Raw genomic sequence first — 20,160 nt, forward strand, 5'->3', positions numbered from 1 at the left:
ATGCATTTTCTGATATTAGTGATAAGATTTAAGTTTACCCCCTCTATCCCCACAATTTGATACAGTTCAGGTGTAGTGATAGTTACTGGGTGTTAGGTAGGCAGACTCTTTTGTTGTTTACACATCACTAAGAATACTAAATTATTTGTCACTGCTGTGAAAATTTGTTGAAGGGAACAGTGTTGAGGTGATATTTCTTAGACATATTTGCAAGATGAAGGGATTAGAAAATCTAAACAATGGCCTACCTTTGCTTGTTTGTAATATTACTATTGTAATATAAATTCAAATAAGTTAATGTACAGGATCATGTTACAAAAAAAAGTTGCCTCTTCCATTGCCTTCTGGTACTTTTGTTGTAAATATGAACCTTCAGAAGGAGATATGTAAAGTCACTTAGTCTGGTTTGTTTTAATGTGGTCTCAACGACGTGGAAGACAGGGCCTTCGACTGACTGCAGACTGCTCTGTTCCAGCCAAAGAGCAGCTTTGTGAGCCCTCTTGGGAACTCCAGCACGTTTCAAGCACATTAGTCCTCTCATGCCTCAAAATATTTGGCAACAGGCATAATCAGCCTGTCTGAGGAGCAGAGTTCTCCTTGGAAGGAGCTGATGGTTGTGTGTACGTCCATCAGTCCTGGCCTACAAAATGCACGTCCTGGTTCCATGCCTGCTTCTGCGTTGTCCATCTTCTCGTGGCTGCTTGGGAAGGGGGTGGCTGTAGGTAGCCAGCAATCTCCCAGAGCAAGTCATCAGCTTTATCAGCTTCCAGGTGACAATATTTTTGGAAGGAGGACAGTGGAGAGTGAGTCATGGGCTTAATGAAGCAGCCTGCTTGGTCACCTTCCTCTTTGAGATGGTTGAAATTAAAAGGGTCATTGGTCAAATGACTTAAAGGAGATCCTTGACAGTTATTGCCCATAATGACACTGCCTTTGTCACCATTACACTTGTGGGTCCAGTGGAGATCAATAGAGGTACAATTGAGGAGTAAGGAAGAGGGAGATTCATTCTTGTGAAGATGCACAGATGACCAGGAATTTGCACTTCTGCAAGTGGAAACCTGAGGATATGCCCCACACACAATTTGTTGTGAGATCTCCATCAGTAGCCCTCACTAAGACAATACTCCAGCCAGCATGAGCATAATTGTGTAATGTTTTACTTCCCTCATGAGGTATAACAACTCTCTGTCTTTCTCTCTCTCTCTCACACACACACTCCTCCTTTGGCTTTTCTTCATCCCCATGCCTGCAGGCTCAGCAGCTGGTCCCTCTGGCCCGCATGCTCAGGAGCCCTCCCTGGTGAGCAGGGCTGTCCTGCAGTGGGGAGGGCTCTGCTGACACCCCAGGGCAGCTGCTGGGTGAGTTTGCTCCCAAAGCAGCAGCAATACGGTCACGTTGGTGTGTCATTCACCTCCCCCAGATAGTTCCTCTGTGGTGATTTCTTCATAATTACGTCCCCATAATTATTTCCTTCTCTGGTGTGGCGTAGGGAGGCACAGTGCCCCAAATGCCATGGGAGGAGTTCTGTGTTACCTGCTACTGCTGTATGCCTGGCACTTGGGAAAAGCCTGGAATGACAGGGAGAGGGAGGGCAGAAAAAGGACCTAAAGGTGTGTTCCTTCAACACCTCCTGCTTGACAGTTGAGCCCTGCTTTTACCATGGTCAAGTGTCACAGGGGACCAAGTTACAGGGTGAATCAAACTCTATATTTAGGAAGAACAACTGGAAGCTATGACAGGAATTCCCTTTTACACTTCGCTTCTCTGCTGAGTCCCACTCCAGCCTGGAGCAGCACTCGGTGCCGTCCAGGCTGAAAGCATCGGAGCTATTTCAGACACATTAAAAGGGTCACAGTCAATACCTCAGCTGGTAGAAGAAGGTACCTCTTTCAGCATCAAAAGGAGGTGTGCATACTCACTTGACGGTTTGGAACTTTTTTTATATAAGTAAATAAGTTAGCTAATCTTGAAGGGGTCAATTAAAATCTTGAAAGACCTTCATGAAAACTCTTTAGGAATTGCTGTGAGTTTACTACAATAGTTGTGGTTTTCTGCCTATTTTAATGTCTCATGCAGTGTATCAGAGTATTCAGAGCAGATCGCTATTGCTTCATAGTCTGTGGGGATCTAAAAATTGAAAATAAAAAGTCACTTAAATACCTCATGACTCATAAGAAGTGTGTATGAGTTTGAATATTGTAGTGCATAAGCAGAAGGTTATTGTTTTCTGTATGCTTATTATAGTTAGTGAAATATTACATTATGGTTTTGATGTAAGAGAGATTTCTTTCACTAAGCTTAACAGGCAACTTTAACGAAGATTATTGTGTATGTATTAGGGAAAAAGTGACCACATTTGCCAAGGGCTTGTAAGTTTTTGTGTAACAGGCTGAAAGCTGCAGAGTAGGGGTTTCTCTTCTTTCATTGTACTGGTTGGGTCTCACAGTCGTGTAGTTCCTGTCAAAGTCTTTTAATAAGATAATACACTGCAGTTCTGTCTCCAAAATGCCCGTTGTGCTTGATGCTGTGCATGCAGTGGGGGGAGAGGACAGCTTCCAGCTGGGGCAGGGGGAGGGCTCTTGCTGTTGTCTGTGTGCTACTGTACATCTCTTGTGTGCATTACAAAAGATGGCATTATGATATCTCATCGTATTTAAAGCAAATTGAATAAATCAGCTTATTATCTTGCTCCAGCCCTGTCAGAAATTATTTTTAGCAGAGAGACAGAAGATAGGTTCCTTTGTTTTACCAAGTTTCGCTTCAAAACACTCATTTATTTCACTGCAGTAGTCCTGTATTTCACAAGTAGTCCTGCTTGTGAGTACTTTCACTGCAAAGAGGGAATTTGCAAGGGAATGCTGCCATAAACCAGCTTCAAACTGAACTAGTGTTGCCACTGCTTTCTAAGTTTGGCTCAGCATGCAGCCCATAAAAGGTAAAAGGTAAGGTGTGGGGAGGCCAAAAAGACACCAGGGAATACAGGCTGCGTATCTGCATTTCTCTGCCTGTTAGAGATGTGAAATCCTGCTGTGGAAATTAGGGTGAAGTGGGATTTTTTCAAGTTTGCAGAGCTGATTGGAATACCAGAAATAACTTAATACAATCAGCGCAGCACTCTTGACTCTCTCTCTGAGATACATGGTGAAAGAACAAAGGAATTGATAAAAATTAACTTAGCACTTCTGTAATGGATGCTTCTGTAATCTAAGATTTATTTTCCTGTGATTGATGGTCAGCATTGCTCTGTAAGGAAATTCAGGGAAGGGAGGGAAGGGGAAAGAGCCAGAGATCTATTTTTACTCAGTAGTGTGCTGTTGTCCTGATTTCTCTGGCGGTAATGAGGACAGCACGGTCTGCTAGGAAAATCACCTCCTCCAAAAGCAGTCCTACACAATTGTATCATGCATCCCTCTTTAGGAACTGGTGTCTGATTGCACTAATTCCCAACACTGGCTGCCTGTGAACCCAGAGCAGCTCGCTGAGGAGCACTAATGCTGTGCTTGTTTCATGGGTGAGGTTCAGGGTAAATGCTTGCCATTTATCTCTAAGTGGCCCAAGAGGTGTGTATGGGTGTTTTTGCAATGCACAGGCATGCAAGATGAAGTACATCTTAGCAAGAATTTCTTTGTGACAGTGTTTGGGAAGTAGATCCACTGTGTTTCAAAATGTTTAATGTTATTTAAACATTTTTAAATATGCTTTTTTCCCATTTTTTCATTCTGATTAGAAAGATGAGAATTTGATTGAAAAAATTAATTAAACATTCTGTATTATGACTCCTATCTTCCCAGTCAGTTGGGGAATTGTTTTGTGTTTATTTTGGAATACAGTCACTGATCAATGGAACAGTTACTTATATGTCTAATAAAGATTTTCAAAAATAAAGGAGATAAAGTATATATATGTAAATCCTGTTGTGTTTTTGAAATGTGTTTAAATTTTGTCATGAATGTCAGTGGCTGAGATTGCATCCCCTAAAGTGAATTCTGAAGTTTTTAAAACTCCCTCTCATTTGAAGATTGTATATATAAAACCACAATATTAAGCTCATTAAAAGAATGCTGGCTTTATTTTGCACAGTGGGATTTTTTCTGATTTATTAATTTAGTGGAAGCAATTTAAACACAAACAATTTATGAACATGATTTTCCTCTGACTGAATGCTGTGTTGGTTTGGACACCACTTTTTGCAGCTGAGAGTGTGACCAGAGGGAGACCTCTAATGGCAGGTCATTTGTATTTTTAATTCTGCTCAGCATCGTACACAGATTTAAAACTTATGTGAGAATATGCAGAAGGATGTCTTCTATTCAGTCCCAGCAGTACAATTTCTGACTGATATTGCTGATATTCCAAGGTGAAGCCAACCTACAACTCATCTCTATGGTTTTTTGGGGAATGCCTCAGGTGGCAGTTATACTATTTAAGGTACCCAAGTCTTCACACACTTTTAATTTCTCAGTGTGTTTCTGCTATTCTCTCCTATGTCATTTATTTCTGTTCTTATTACTTCCCTTCCTATCTAAGATTAAATACAGTATCAAAAATGTGCTGTAGTTCAGTGGTGATCAGTGACTTTTCTGGTGAATTAATTTCTCAGAATTTTTAGAATTACTGCCTTACTTTATATTATAATAGTTAAATAACCAGACTTTGATGAAAGTCTATCCAGTTAAAATGTAGCTTCTCAGTGAGAGAATGAAAGGCTGAGATGGTGTTTCAAATAATCTGCTAATAAAATTTCTTCCTTTTTACTTTGGTGTATTTCCCTTTGCTATTGTATGTTAATACTGTATCAGTATGAATTTCTCCATCTGCATAAAATTATATAGAAAATATGTTATTTTTGATCTTACTGCTAAAGAAAATTGATGAATCTATATGATCTAAAACTTTGAAGGGAGGCTACTTTGTGCTCTAGCAAGTGCCAAGGAGAACTTTTCTGCTTGACCATCTTGTCTATTTTCAGTCCACAGGCATTAAAGATTTGCAAGGATTGAGTCAGAAAATGGTTATGTCTGCAATATTTTCTAACAAGTTACATTTTATTTGAGAGAAGGCTTAAACTGAAAGTTCTAATAATTCTCACATACATACTGTTACTGGGCTAATCACACACTGCTTGTCCTCAAAGGCTTCCTTTAATTCTTACTCATTTTACAGTGCGGTTAATGTTTGAGAGATTCCTTATCTCTACTCATTATTGTTTTTAATGTGAAAGAGATAGCTTCATTTGTGGATATGAAAGATTAATTGGTGAAGCTCAGGTGTTCTGTCTCCTCCTGATATCAGAAGGCATAACTAAGCAGCTTGGAAACTGAGATGGAAACAGGAGCTGGGCAGGTGAAATGGATGCCTGTCAAGAGGCAGCATGGGTTAAGTTCTAGCTTATCTTCCAGAGCTATCAGAATGTCAGAGCCTGTAACACTTTCCAATTTTGCTTGCAGGGATAAGCCTCTGTCGTAAAAATGTCAAAACAACCAGCATCACATGTCAAAGCCATTCAGGTAAGACATAGCATTTAATGTTTTTAATATAATAAAATAATAAATCTCGTCCTCCATTGCTTGGCAGACTGCATTTTTACTCAGACAAAGCACCATAGGAGTGCTAGCTGGGGTTATTCTGTTAAAGTGAAAAGCTTAGTAGATATGAAAACACTGAAAAAGTGTGACCTGGAGATCATCTTTTGATCTGAGCTGATAAAAAACTGGATCAGATAGGTTCATTAATCACTTGTTTGCATGGTCTTTGCAGTGTTAGGTTATGCCTATTGGAGGATCATCTAAGCAAAATATGGTAATGCATCTGCATAACTATGAAGTAAAAATAATTCCTGCAACCATTAGATTTTCCACAAAGCCAATACAATGCTGGGAGAATTATAGGCTAAAAAGATAGCATGGGTGTTGTGAAGTTTTTCATGTCTGCATTCTTAAGGACAAAAACCCTCTAGTTCAAATAATTGTTTAAGAACTATTTTATTTAGAAGCCAAAGGAAAATGAGAGAAACACTGATCTTTTAATTTGAAATTCTTGTCTGCCACATACCTCTTCAATAACACATTGAAGGATGATGGAGTTGATTGTTGCATACTTGTTGCTTAGAAGGATAGAGGTGATTGTTGCATACTTGTAAAATAAACAGCTGGAGAATTATCCCAACATCATTGTGAGGTAACATCATGAAGAATGTGTTTAGTTCATCTTATCAATGGCTCTTGTCAAAAGGCCGAAATATCTTCTGAACTGAAGAATCTTACAGAATTCTCATGGATTTTGTAAAATGCACTTCCAATGAAATTTTACTCTGAGTTCAAGTTGCCTTACCTAAGAAACACAAAATGGAATTTCTTTGTTCTCTGTTTTCTGGAGATAATACTAATGCAATGGATTGGAGCATCAAGAACAATTAGCCAGGAGCTAGGCAGCATACTGAAGATGCAAGGCACTGTGAAAGCACAGAGTCTCTTTATCATCATCATCATCTTCATCACCATCATCAATTCTACCAAAATAGGCATGCTAAATACTGTATTCTAATTCTGTTGAAATTAGAAAAAAAAAATTGCCATTTTGCCAGACCTTTGATTTCACTCAGTTCAAATTTTCATCCCTCTTTTACAGTGATTATTGAAATACTTGTAGGATTAATGAAAAATTATGGATCTTTAATAGCTGAAAAATATTTATTTACATTTTTCATTTAAACTCCATAGGTACATACAAACATTTCTAAGGAATTCTCTGGTTTGCATTTTTTTCTTAGAGATGAAATGATAGCCTGCATTTCATTTCTAGGATGGCTTCCAACTTCTAAATATAAACAATGCTACTAGGTTGTTAATTTAAAAATGCATTAAATTTAAGCACTAAGTGTAACATTTTAAGAAGCTTTAATGTTTGCAAAGGTAATTTGAATAGTGAGAAAATTACTGCAAAAATTTAAAATATATCTATTAAGCATAGTGCCAAAGATGGGTCTAGTAAGGAGACTTGCACCTGAACTGATGCTTGTTACGCTTTGAGCAGTCTAAGAACTATGACTCAAAATGTCACATTACTTTTATACCTTGTGATTCATATCTTATGATCCTTTGCTATTGTGTGCTGGAATAATAGGACTGACGTGCCCTGGGGAATGTACATCATGCTGCAGCAATGGGAATGTATTGGCACCTCACTACTGAAATGTTTCATGGTGTTCTGTGCCTGAAATGTTTTTTTTCTGACTGTACTAGATATAGACAAAAATGTTCACTTCCCAATAGCTACTAAATACAGATGTGTGAGACTTAAAGGCAGCAACTGGTTCCCAAGAGTAGTTTGGGGCAATAGAGAACTAAAGTATGTTAATTTCTGGGAAAAAATTGCTGACCTCCCCTTCTCACTCTGTTAAAGGCTGTGAACAGCTCTGAATGAAAATTATTCTATCTTTAAAAACTTGGCTTTGCCCAGAGGTAAAGGGTGAGTAGGTTTCTAGGGTTTTTTTGTTGTTGTTTGTTTATTTCTGGATTTCACTCAGTTTTCTCTAAGTTTTCTCTACAGCTTCTCTTTCTTTTATTTTCCTTCCTTCCTTCCTTCCTTCCTTCCTTCCTTCCTTCCTTCCTTCCTCCCTTCCTTCCAATAACTTTATACAAAAATGTCTTTCCAGATTACTCAGTCATCCATCTGGACAGTCAGGAATGGCTGTGATGCTGTGAAGGACTTATCCATAATAGTCCTCAACTCAAGCACAGCTGCATCAGTTGTATCCTAACCTTAATACTCTCTCTCTCTCTAATAAACAGAAAGAAGAACACACAAAAAAAACCTCAAAGTACCAATTCAATTGAGCCAAACCAGCAATATATTAGGTGTCATTTTTACAGGTATTTTTCCTTTGGTCTGTTCAGAAGGACTCTGGTAGAGTACATCAGTGCACATACCTACCCAGTCATTGCAAAAACTGCATGGCACTAAATATGGGAGACCTTTCAAACAAAAGAAAGGGGCAAACTCAGTCGTTTTCCTAATTAGTGTGGTTAAATATAACAATCACACCTAGAAAATTTGTCTAAAGCAATTATAATTTAGGATTTCCAGAGTCTAGAACAGAAAATTTCCTATTTAGCATTTTACTGGACGGAGATCCCCGAGGGTCATATTTCCATCTCAACTCACCGGTAACAAAAGTCTTGAAACGTATTTTAAAAATACAATTGTCTTTTTGTTAGACAACAGAAGTTGTTAGGCAACACAGCGCAAGTCCTTGCAGAGCTATGCTGGTGCACAGAATTTGGCACACCCGTTACACAGCTGCTCATCTGCGAGACAGGACCAGCTCTGGATTAAGAGAGATTTACAGCTCAGGACTTTGGTACCTATGGTCAGGAATTGTCATCTTTTCATTTCATACTGGAAATATTTTAATTTACAGTATGTATTATCAGATCCAAATTGTTTTTAACTATGTCTTAAAGGATGCTCATTTTACTAAGTTATTTTGTCATGACTGCATACTTCTTGCTCAAACTCTGACATGAATGTCCCTACTGCAGACAAAAAAGTACAAACTGCTTTAGTGTGACACAGATTAGTGGGAAAGTGCTGAAGCAGACCAAAGAGTGGGTTATTGAATTTAATTAGCACTCTGGGACTTAGTGGTTCATTTTTGCTTTCTGAACCACTTTTAGTCACAGTTGGTCTGTCAAACACAGTGGGAAATGCAAGGGCTGTAGTGTTCTGCAGGAGGCTGGCTTCTGCTTTGGTGCCTCCAAGGGGAAGGAATGTCCAAGTTCAGGATGTGCACCACAAGGAGACATATTTCTTAAAGTTTCAACACTTCAAGCTTGTATGACCATGCTAGCTGGAATTTGCAGAGAAGTTTCCCCCTTTCCAAAAATCGAAGCTTTCTGGAGATACCAGATCTTGGCAGGGCAGTCACTTAAAACTAGAAACAGCAAAGCTTTTTTTTTCCCACCCATAAATGAAATAATGAGTTAGGAACTGTGAGGCTGGAAATGTCCTATTCTCCTGGGAACTTAAAAAGTGCAGGTGAAAAGTTTCACAATATCTAAATTAATGCCCAGTGGAAGACCTTTATGAAACAAATACCTGGTTGTCTGTGACCCTGCAGATATTTGGCAGCCCCACTGAAATGACAGTGTCATCTTGCATGAATAAGATAATGGGAAACAGGTAAGTAGACTACAGGGAAATGTATTCATTTCTTGGCAGATGGATTTTTAATTTGCTTGTCATTTGATTACAGCTGTCAGAACAGTTGTTGTGACTGAAAACCGTGAGCTGTTTTCCTGTGGTTGCCTAAGTGGGTCGTGATCTGCAAGACCACAACTTGAGCAGAAGGATGGGATTATTTGTCTTCATTTAGTGCAGAGCAGTCAGATGGTAAAGGACAAGAACAGAGCTTGCTGTTAGAAGGTTCTCTGCTTCCTCTCCATAACATTATCGATTCAACCCCTGGTTTTACCAGTGGGAGTCATGGTATTTTGATGACATTTCCTAGGAGCAGCTTCTCTTCTGAGATCACGAGATAAGAATAAGTATAAATTGTGCATTTAGTTGATCATGCCATTTGACTTTTAAAACAATCTTGGCTGGGTCACATTGGGAAATGGATACTTTTCAGCTGCTCTTTCCTAAGCAGTGTTTTGTGCCATTCTATTCCCCAAAATCTTTACTTTTAAGATATCTATTATCAGCCCAATTATGATATGGCTACTGGCTTTCTGCCCCAGATAAAAGATGAGATTGATGCAGTTGTGTGGGTATAATTCTGGAGGGAGCTTGCAGAAGCCAGGGGCCAGTGGTCTGCCCGGTGTTTGAGCTGGTTCAAGTATTTGCAGTTTGTAGCAACTGTGGGTAAATTTTGTTGGTAAAATCACATTTTAAATACTTATGGCTTAAGATGACTCAGGGCAGTCTTCCCTTCTAATATACCTGTGATTAAGCGAGGTGAAAACTGCTGTCATTAGAGAATGGAGAGTGGTCCAGTCATTGGGTGTTATTGAAGGATTTGCATGATTTACACTTAAACATTGCTTTTAGCACTCACTTTCTGTTTGACCTTGACCAAACTGAAGCAGACCCAGGTGCCTAAAGACACTTCAGCGTCCAGTACGAAATTGTTTTAAAGTCCAGTGAAATCAGAAAGCATTCGTCTAAAATGCAGAACTTCAAAAGCTTTCTAGTTTGTTTTTTCACTTTCTGTCTTTCAAGTGGAGATGAAAGCACTTCTCTTTCCAGGAGTGGTGTGGTGATGCATACATTGAAGGCATAAGTGCTTGGAAACCATGATAATGTCTGTATGCTCGTCCCACTCCTTTCGAGTTGTGCCATTTATCAAATGAATCTTTATTTATCAGTCACTATTATATACATCACAATTTCCTTCTCACAGGCTAATATTAACATCCCAATGGGAGCATTTCGACCAGGTGCGGGCCACCCTCATAAAAGAAAAGAAGTTACACCTGAAGAAGTGGAGGAGGTAAGCAAAAAGGTTTTTTTATTTGTTTTTTTTTCCAAGAAGCACCCCTGCCATAAAATGGAACAAGCCCTTAAAGTGATATTATAGCTCCACATACCAATCTTAGGTACCACAGCTGAACATGCACTGATCATTCATGGAAATAAATGTCCATTTACTAACACTTCATGTATAAATAGTTCTGCTTTTGGTGCCAAGGCACCTATAGGAATATAAACTGTCAGAGGTGTGTAGCTCTGCATCCCCAGCAGGATGATATCTGCTGTCAGGAGAGAGAGCCAGGATTTCACCAGCAGTATTTGTCTAGATGGGAGCTGATGAGATGCAGCAGGAAAAGTTATAGGAAGGCTTTGGAAGAGTTTGCTGTTACCTGTCATCCTGTGGTGTGATTTATTGTTACAGCTTAGCAGTACTGGAACAGGTTTTCAAACACAATGCTTTTTGGAAGGTTTATCAACAAGAAGAAATTGAATGTGAAGATGCTTGTAAGTTAAACCAGAAATTCAGAACCCATTTACCTATTCAGGGGTGAAAATACTCCATTTTAGACTGAATTCTATATTTTCCTGCTTGTATTTTACAGGAAGTGTTTTAACACTGAATATAAAATCCAATTTATACCTTAACTAATACTGATCACAAAGGTTATGATTAAACACAGATATAATATTTCTGAGTCATATTAAAGCATCTTAATTACCATTAACTTCAACAATAAATGAGACCCTAACACCAACAGTGGAAGAAAAGGTAGTGGTAGATATTCCAAGCAAGATAAAAAAGATGGGTGCTCCTGGTTTCCTGGCCAGTTTACTTAGTTTGGATTCACAATCCCCACATGAGAACTCATCCTGCTGGGCCAGAGCTCCCACTACTCCTCACAGCCAAGGGCAGGACAGGCTGTGTAAGACCCAATTCTTCCTTTCCTGTTTCAGTCAGATTTTTTTTTTCTGAGTTTTGCCATATTTTGATATAAACTGTGCTCTGTTTACAGAGAACTTTCCTGAAATAATCAAACCTAGGCTGACTTAGCTCTTAAGACGATTTTAAAAATATGTGTTCAAATGACCTTGAACACATATTGTGGCTTTCTTTGGAAAGGAATCAAAGCATATTCTATTGTCTCTGCAGTAATTAAACTGGTGAAGGAGTGGATGTTATTGAGCAGAAACTAATATAGCATGTGTGAGTTCTAGTAGTGTTTGAGAAATAAAATAAATGACCAGTGCTGATAATTACATTTGTTTGGTTAATTGAATGTTGCTTTGTTTCTCAGCTGCATGAATACTCTATAGGAGACAGACATTATGGAAGTTCTTGGCCCAGGTTTTATGGGCAATATTAAACCAAACCAATGGGGTAAAGCACTACAGAAAAATATCTTGTTATAGGAATAGAATGGAAATGCTGCCAGTGAACTTGTAATTTCAATTTTCTCATCTTTTTAAGTTTTGCCGTAAGTTTTGCCATACAGCTCATGATTTTTCAGAGCAGTTTTGTATAATCACTGATAACAGTGCATTTTCCACTGTATTTTAAAGGAGATGAGAGGAATATGGATCTTACTCAAAGGGGGGGTGGAGTCAGATAGGAATGTATATTTCTGAAGGTCAGTGGAGCAGACATGTTAACATGAAAAGAAATGGATGGTGAGAATCACAGAAAATAACTCTTCTTCAGTCAGAATATTCCCATGTTTGTATTTTTTAACCCTTATTCCATATCTAAGTGACTCTTCAGGCTTCCTTCCATAAAACTGAAGGCTTTAGTCTGACCTCAGCTGTGTGTTGCACATGGAGTGAGTGATACAGGGAGCAGTGAGGTCATAAATAGCAAACACCTGAGCCTGGAAGAGAAAGCTGACAACAATTTATGGAGCACAAAGTCTCCAAAATGTGGGCAAAGCTTGCACCACTTATTCTACAAGAGGAATGGTGTTGCACATGACTTGAAATGGTATTTTTTACATAGTTTCTGCTATGTACTAATAAGTATTATAGGGGTGAGGGAGTGCTTGTTTCCCCTGATTATTCAGATTATCTAGGAAAACTGTCAAAAGAAGCAATACAAGCTCATGGCATCTTTGACTACTGACAGAATTGTGTGCATCCTTCCAAACAGCTTTTGTATCAATTTACTTATACTCCTACTGTGCTTTGCTACTGTTTCAGGACATTAAATCATTAAACCAGATATCAGACAGTACATACAGTTCCTGGGGATGAATTAATGGCTGGGATTTGAAATAATCGAGCAAAAATAACAGTAAAATATGATTAGTATCATTCTGTATTAATTAATAGCGTATTTGCTAAAATGTGAGAAAAGATAATACAAGTGTACCAAGCCAAGAAATGTAATTATCAATTCCATTTTCTTATAACTGGTGATCTTAGAAAAGTCCTTAAAGATCAGATAGGAAGAAAATGACAGTTTTCTACAATACCTTGTTTGTTTGCTAGTTGACATTGCAGTCTTCTTCCTGATTAGCATGTAGTCCATTAGTCAACAGAGAGAAAAAAAGGAGGGATTTACTGGCCAATAATATTTGACAAGTAATGTTGGAATTTTAAAAATTAAGTTAAATATTAAAAATTGACTGTTCACAGTTAATGTACCTTTTCAAAAAAGTTGGCTAATAAATCTAAATCATTATTGAACTCTAAAAAGCCCATCGCAAGAGGACATTCACAGAGTAATCAAAAATGAAAAAATAATTTCATAATGAAATTATTTATAGTAAAATATAAATTAATCTCTACATGTACTTGATTCCTCCTTTATGCCAGCTTTATAAAACACACAACAGGCTGGAACAACAATAAACTCATGTCTGGAAATCTACTCCTTCAAAATATTACCCAGTCTAGAGTAGAAGTGGTTTTAAATACCTGCTCTACTCACCTAGAAGCAATAGTACAGCTGAGGAAGTTCCAAGGGCTGAAATACTGTGGTCCATTGGGAAATTAGCTGAGTTGCTCACTATTGTGTAATTGCTGTTGTTTAACTGGCATTTTTACAGTGTCAGCAAAACAGCCATGATGCACTACCCTAATTCAAATATAAAATGACAAAAACCCCTTCTGGTCTTGCAACTGAGGTTATGAAAAATTAAATTTCAACTCATGTTGATCTTGCAGGGAGCTTTTGGAGTCCATAATCTACTGTCATAGCTCTTATTCAGAGCTGCAGAAGTGCATGATGATCTTCCTCTCCAAGTGTCTGGCAATTGTGAAACTATCAAAGGAATTAGATGATAAAAATGGTTTTCTACTTTTTTGTCATCTAAAATATGAAAGACTTGGAGTTGCCTTTAATTCTCCAGTCAGTTATTTCCTAATAATTGTCTGGTATTGTAAGTTCTTACCCATTCTAATTCTCACTCCCTCTACACTGAGCATCTTCTATTCTTTTTAGAATGTTGTTAGACATTTTAGACAACAACCAAAAAAATAACCTATCTCTTCATAACTCCACCCCTTTTTTCACCGGGATTGCCTTTAGTATAAAAAGATCATTTCCTGTTTTTCAAATAAGGGATCTATGTTCATGATCAAGAGATTGCTATTGCGGTAGGAAGGTCACTGGTGTCCTTTTGTGCAGAATGCTTCTGCTTCAACAGAGGAGGGGACAGAGAAGAAACTGCTCCCAGGAGCTAAGAAACTTCCAGGTCCTGCTGTCAACTTGTCAGAGATTCAGAACATAAAGAGTGAGCTGAAATACGTCCCCAAAGCTGAACAGTAGCTGGAAGAAGCAGGTGAGTAGAAGAGAGGTTCTCTGCATGGCTCTAGGAGAAGCAGGCTGATCCAGGAAGCTCTCTCTGTTAAAAGATGGCTTTTCAATTACTTCAGTGGACTTGGAGTCACACCCCACATTGCAAAGAAAAAATATTAGAACTCATAATTGGGATTTTCTGTTATTTAAAACATTTTGGAGAGTATATCCAGTTATATATGGCACCCATCAACCAGCCTGAAGTAGTCTATTCAGCATACTAAGAATTCAGTGTATTTGGAATATTGAAGCCACCTTAAAAATAACATATTGCTTCATAAGCACAAGTTCCAGTTTTGCAAAATATAGAACTTGTATTTTTACAATATAACTACAAGTGAATGCTTTACAGTGCAAATAAATTTATTGCAGTGATGGGCAAGTAGGTCAGTATTTTTTAAAAGCTGCTTTGGGACATTAGTTATTTGATATTAATTTATTTATGTAATTCAAATTTGAGATATTAATGGTTCCATGTATTTGATCACACAAACATAGCCAATGCTATTTGTGGCACTCCAGGACTTGCTGTAGCCCAGCACAGGAAGGACATGGAGTGAATCCACAGGAGGGTCACAAAGGTGAAGGGAGGGCAGGAGCATCCCAGCACAGGAAGGACAGGACTTGTTGGAGTGAATCCAGAGGAGGGTCACAAAGGTGAAGGGAGGGCAGGAGCATCTCTATGAAAGACAGACTGAGAGAGTGAGGTTGTTCTGCCTGGAGAAGAGGAGGCTCTGGGCAGACCTTGCTGTGGCCTTTCAGTACTCAAAGAGGGCTTATAGAAAAGATTGGGACAGAATTTCTAGTAGGTCGTCTTGTCACAGGATGATGAGTAATGGTTTTAAACCTGAGAATGCTGGATTCAGACTAGGTATAAGGAAGAAGTTTTTTACAGTGAAGGTGATGAAACACCGGACCAGGTTGCCCAGAGAGGTGGTAAATGCCCCATCCCCATAAACACTGGAGATCAGGCTGGATGAGGTTCTGAGGAAGCTGGTCTAGTGGAAGATGCCTCTGCTTATTGCAGAGGGGTTGGACTAGATGACCTTTAAAGATTCTTTCCAACCCGAACCACTCTATGATTCTATGATCATTTTATTTAAAACTAAATACTCAGCACTTCAGTGCCAACTTCAGAATAATTTATATCTGGTTTCAAACAAGACCCATAAGCCTTTGTTGTTCTACATTCTGAACCTTATAGAAATTAATGATAATTTCTGTCCATGAAATTATCCTCTGATTTCCTTTGAAAAGCCTCAGTCAGTAAAGATGTGTCAGGCACTTACAATGAAACTCAAAAGTACAGAGAAGTTTTAACACAAAAAACCCTCCACCCTGGCTACAGCAAGAAAAAGGTAGTTGTGTTACATAATAGTCACCTAAATTGCTAGTTGTGCATACTGACTGATAAATCCTTTTTATCCTAAAGAGAGGCAGAGGAGGTGAGCAGGAGAAAATCATCTGGAATTTACAGAAACATAAATGAAGAACAGAGGAAAACAGAAAGCAATGCAAAGGGGTTCTGGGAATGCAGAAGTGCTAAGGACCAGGAATCTTAAAGGAAATGGTGTGTAATTTAAGTGCATTATCCCAGTGCACTCTGCATCATTAACAAAATTATTTTTTATGTACAGCATAAATATGCCATTTGAAAGGAAAGAGAGTTGAGTCTTTTCTTGCTTTTACCCTGCTGTGTCATAATGTTCCTGATATTTTAAAGATGCAACAAAATCTTTCTCTTCAGGAAACTTGGGGGGGGAGGGGAAAAGATTGGGACAGAATTTCTAGTAGGTCGTCTTGTCACAGGATGATGAGTAATGGTTTTAAACCTGAGAATGCTGGATTCAGACTAGGTATAAGGAAGAAGTTTTTTACAGTGAAGGTGATGAAACACTGGACCAGGTTGCCCAGAGAGGTGGTAAATGCCCCATCCCCATAAACACTGGAGATCAGGCTGGATGAGGTTCTGAGGAAGCTGGTCTAGTGGAAGATGCCTCTGCTTATTGCAGAGGGGTTGGACTAGATGACCTTTAAAGATTCTTTCCAACCCGAACCACTCTATGATTCTATGATCATTTTATTTAAAACTAAATACTCAGCACTTCAGTGCCAACTTCAGAATAATTTATATCTGGTTTCAAACAAGACCCATAAGCCTTTGTTGTTCTACATTCTGAACCTTATAGAAATTAATGATAATTTCTGTCCATGAAATTATCCTCTGATTTCCTTTGAAAAGCCTCAGTCAGAAAAGATGTGTCAGGCACTTACAATGAAAACTCAAAAGTACAGAGAAGTTTTAATACAAAAAAACCCTCCACCCTGGCTACAGCAAGAAAAAGGTAGTTGTGTTACATAATAGTCACCTAAATTGCTAGTTGTGCATACTGACTGATAAATCCTTTTTATCCTAAAGAGAGGCAGAGGAGGTGAGCAGGAGAAAATCATCTGGAATTTACAGAAACATAAATGAAGAACAGAGGAAAACAGAAAGCAATGCAAAGGGGTTCTGGGAATGCAGAAGTGCTAAGGACCAGGAATCTTAAAGGAAATGGTGTGTAATTTAAGTGCATTATCCCAGTGCACTCTGCATCATTAACAAAATTATTTTTTATGTACAGCATAAATATGCCATTTGAAAGGAAAGAGAGTTGAGTCTTTTCTTGCTTTTACCCTGCTGTGTCATAATGTTCCTGATATTTTAAAGATGCAACAAAATCTTTCTCTTCAGGAAACTTGGGGGGGGAGGGGGAAATAACATTTTGTAAAATGTAACATTTTAGTAATTTCACTAAAGCACTGCCCAGAGAAATATGAATTTTTAACGTGAGGCTTTAAAGAGGTTTTTTCCTGTAAGAGATATTCCAATGTAAATTTAGTCCCATATTTATTCTCAGATGACTGCTGTTTTTAACATTTAAAAGATTTTTAGTTATTACCTTACTAAGAATCTGACAGAAACATTTAGGGCATGCTCAGAGGTTCACCCTAAAGTTTTCAACAGAAAGGTCAGCAAAGTAAAGGGCATCTTGAAAGCAGTGAGGTTATTAAGAAGTAATTTCTGTCTCTGTCCTTCTTTTGATGTATTGGTTATCAGGTTCTGACAGGGATACAGATTTCTAGATTTTGGGTAGTGCAGTCACAGATCATATCTGCAAACTTAGTTTCCACAGGAGTTGCAGGTGCAGTACTCACTGGAGCCTGTCGGTTTGGATGTTGTGCAGAACGAAGCCTGTGCATGAATTCCACTTAAAATTGAGATGCAAATTAATCAGGTGCCACATCCAGCAGCCTTGAGTGATACTAAATCGGAGGACTGTCCCCTGTAAGAGGAAATCCATCAGATCCACTGCTTAAGTTGTGGTCTGCAGCCTTGTATAAAATGTGATCTTGTCAGAGAGCTGTTTTATGATTGATTGTGCAAATCCAGAGAAGATTATCTCAGTCTACAAGAAAGTCACAGTCACATACACCTGATACTTTGCTCCATCCACAAGAAGGGGTTAGAGATCATCCTTTGGGTGTGATGATCTCAAAAGAATGGTGAACTGACTGGTCAATAGAATATGCCTGTGCAGTGTGTACTGATAGATTAGGGTGTTCTTTGGTTTTTACAGTTTGGGAATTAATTCTCTCTTACATCAGTACTATAATCTGAGATATTCACTGTTGAGGGGTTTCCCTTTGATATTATTTTTTTTCTTTCTTGTGGTACTCTGTAGGAAGCTGTTTCTACTTGAAACAGAATAACTCCAAATACTCTGGATAATTTCCATAATTCTGTGATCCTATAATATGATACAATAAAAAAAAATCACAAGTACACTTTAACGTGCCACAGATATCAAAGCTTTTAGAACCACAGCAGTTATTTCCAACTTTTCCTCCTGTATTGTCATATTTCATGGTTAGTTTCAGTAAATTGCAAGCTAACATGATGAATTTTGTATTAATTTTGATCCATGTTTTCTTGCTCAGTTTAGCATGCAAACCCAGCAGCAAAAATAAGGAACCTACAAAGCATTAGGTTGGTTTATTATTTGCAAACCCATTCCTACATAATTTTCACTTTGGAGTAACTTCTGTTAAATATCTTTGGTCCTGCTCTTTGCCAAATTAGGAAACATGAATAGACTTGCTAAGATGATAGTAGTGAGTATAACAGTTTGTGGGAGGAATGTAATTAGGGAGATGGCATGAAGCTGGATCCACTGAAGGTCATCAAGTGCTCCTCAGTTACGATATTACTGTAGTCATCCCTTATGGGGATCTGGTCTATCATCTATAATTAGCTAATTAGCATACTCTACTTTGTCATAAAGGTTTTTTTCTTCCATACCTGTAGATGATGTGTTACGTGCAGCTAGTTTTAATACACAGTGTGAGTTATGATTCATTTCCCTTTTCTCCATCTACAATTTTTTTTCTGCTCCCTTCACATTCTACATTCTGCTCCCTGGACATTTCAGGAATGAAGCACATGCAAAATAAAATAGTAACAAAATATCATACACTAAAAATATATGCCCTATTGAATAAGTAATGGTAGGAAGCATTTAGTTTGTGACAAATGGAGCCTGCTGTGGCTGGGATTTATTGCCAATTGTTGTGATATCTCATGTGATAACTAGTACGGTGATTGTACTTGAAAATGGGCCTGAGCACAAACTGGCATTTCACCTGAGAATATAGAAAATGACAGCCAGTTCCTTCTGCAGCTCATGCTCATTCTTCATTCTGCATCCCTTCACCTTTTGTCCTGAAGTGTGGAGGGCTGTGCACCAAATCTTTTTATGGTGAAGGGCCATGGAGTGTAAATGCTGGACTTTGGTTTCAGAGGACCTAAACCTTCTGCTAAAGTGGTCTAGTCCTTTCCTCTTGAAGACTTTCTTAGTGGAAGAACTTCTCAAAAGGCAAAAAGGGAAATTTACTGTCTTTAAGTTACAAAACAGTATGTCATGGACATAGGGGCACCACTCCCAGCACTGTATTCTTGTTGTGTTTAGAGAAAGGAATTGTCAGGATCCCATCACAATGTTGATGAGATGGTTTCTCACCATCTGATGCAGTACTTGCAGACAAATCATTGTCTTTACCTGGAGCTCTACTGGGGAGGGTGGTTTGATTGCAGAAGGTAGTTGTATTGTCAGGTTACAGAGGCAAGAGAACAGTATTTTGAAGTCTGAAGAACTAGAAAAAGCTTCCTAGGGCAGCTTAGCCTTTGCATTATGCAGAGAATTCTGCCCCACATAAAATGGGAAATCTTGTTAGCAGAGCAGCCTCTGAGATTGGCATCATTTGGAGAAAAAAGAAAGGGGAAAAAACCCTAACAGAAGTCTCTTAGGGAATAAAGGTCTTATATCCATACACACAAGAAGTTCCTTGATGTTGCTATTAATTATTTACATAAATTTTTTTTTTAATTTAAATTTGTCAGTCACCCCAGGCTAAAAATGCATATTATAACTTTGTCCACTAAAGATTTAATTACAGTTTCCTGCTATATGTTGCTCTAAAGCTGCCCCTCAGTTAGCAGCATTTAGCCATTTACCTCTCCTGTCTCTGCTGTGACACAGTTTAGTGTTTGCATCTTATCCCTGTGCTCACGTGGCTCACAGGGGTACAGTTAAACTGCAGTACAGTTACCTGCAAGGTTATTGCTTTTTTCTCCAGAAACACAGCAGTGCTTTGCTAGTTGAGGAACTCTGACCTGCTGCGAGCTCTTGAAAGAGTACTGCAGTTTTAGGAATATGTGTTCATTTAATTGAGTCCCAGCAGCAAAACTTGTGTGAGAGAAGGGAATCCTGCATCCAGGGGATGCCAAGCTAGGTCAGGAGATAAGATCTCCTGGAGTGGGAACTATAGGGTAAAGAAGGAGGATGTGCATC

At 38.5% G+C, this 20,160-nt stretch overlaps 1 protein-coding gene across 4 annotated transcripts in view; it reads left to right on the plus strand.

Annotated features, from left to right (window-relative positions):
• Nucleotides 1-1,753: 1,753 nt before the first annotated feature.
• SMPX (small muscle protein X-linked) overlaps nucleotides 1,754-20,160 on the plus strand; it is a 42,734-nt gene continuing 24,327 nt past the window's right edge. For 2 of the 4 annotated variants that reach the window (XM_039714346.1, XM_039714348.1), the window contains exons 1-4: nucleotides 1,754-1,908; nucleotides 5,451-5,510; nucleotides 10,406-10,495; nucleotides 14,099-14,252. In XM_039714346.1, the coding sequence (XP_039570280.1) occupies nucleotides 5,472-5,510; nucleotides 10,406-10,495; nucleotides 14,099-14,239 (270 nt within the window). In that variant the 5' untranslated portion in view covers nucleotides 1,754-1,908; nucleotides 5,451-5,471 and the 3' untranslated portion in view covers nucleotides 14,240-14,252. Of the gene's footprint in view, nucleotides 1,929-5,450; nucleotides 5,511-10,405; nucleotides 10,496-14,098; nucleotides 14,253-15,701; nucleotides 15,930-20,160 lie in introns of those variants that run through there. The other 2 variants (XM_039714347.1, XM_039714349.1) reach the window with 2 other exon arrangements.

Source organism: Passer montanus, unplaced genomic scaffold (genome assembly GCF_014805655.1).
Source record: "Passer montanus isolate IOZ18808 unplaced genomic scaffold, ASM1480565v1 scaffold3, whole genome shotgun sequence".
NCBI lineage: Eukaryota > Metazoa > Chordata > Aves > Passeriformes > Passeridae > Passer > Passer montanus.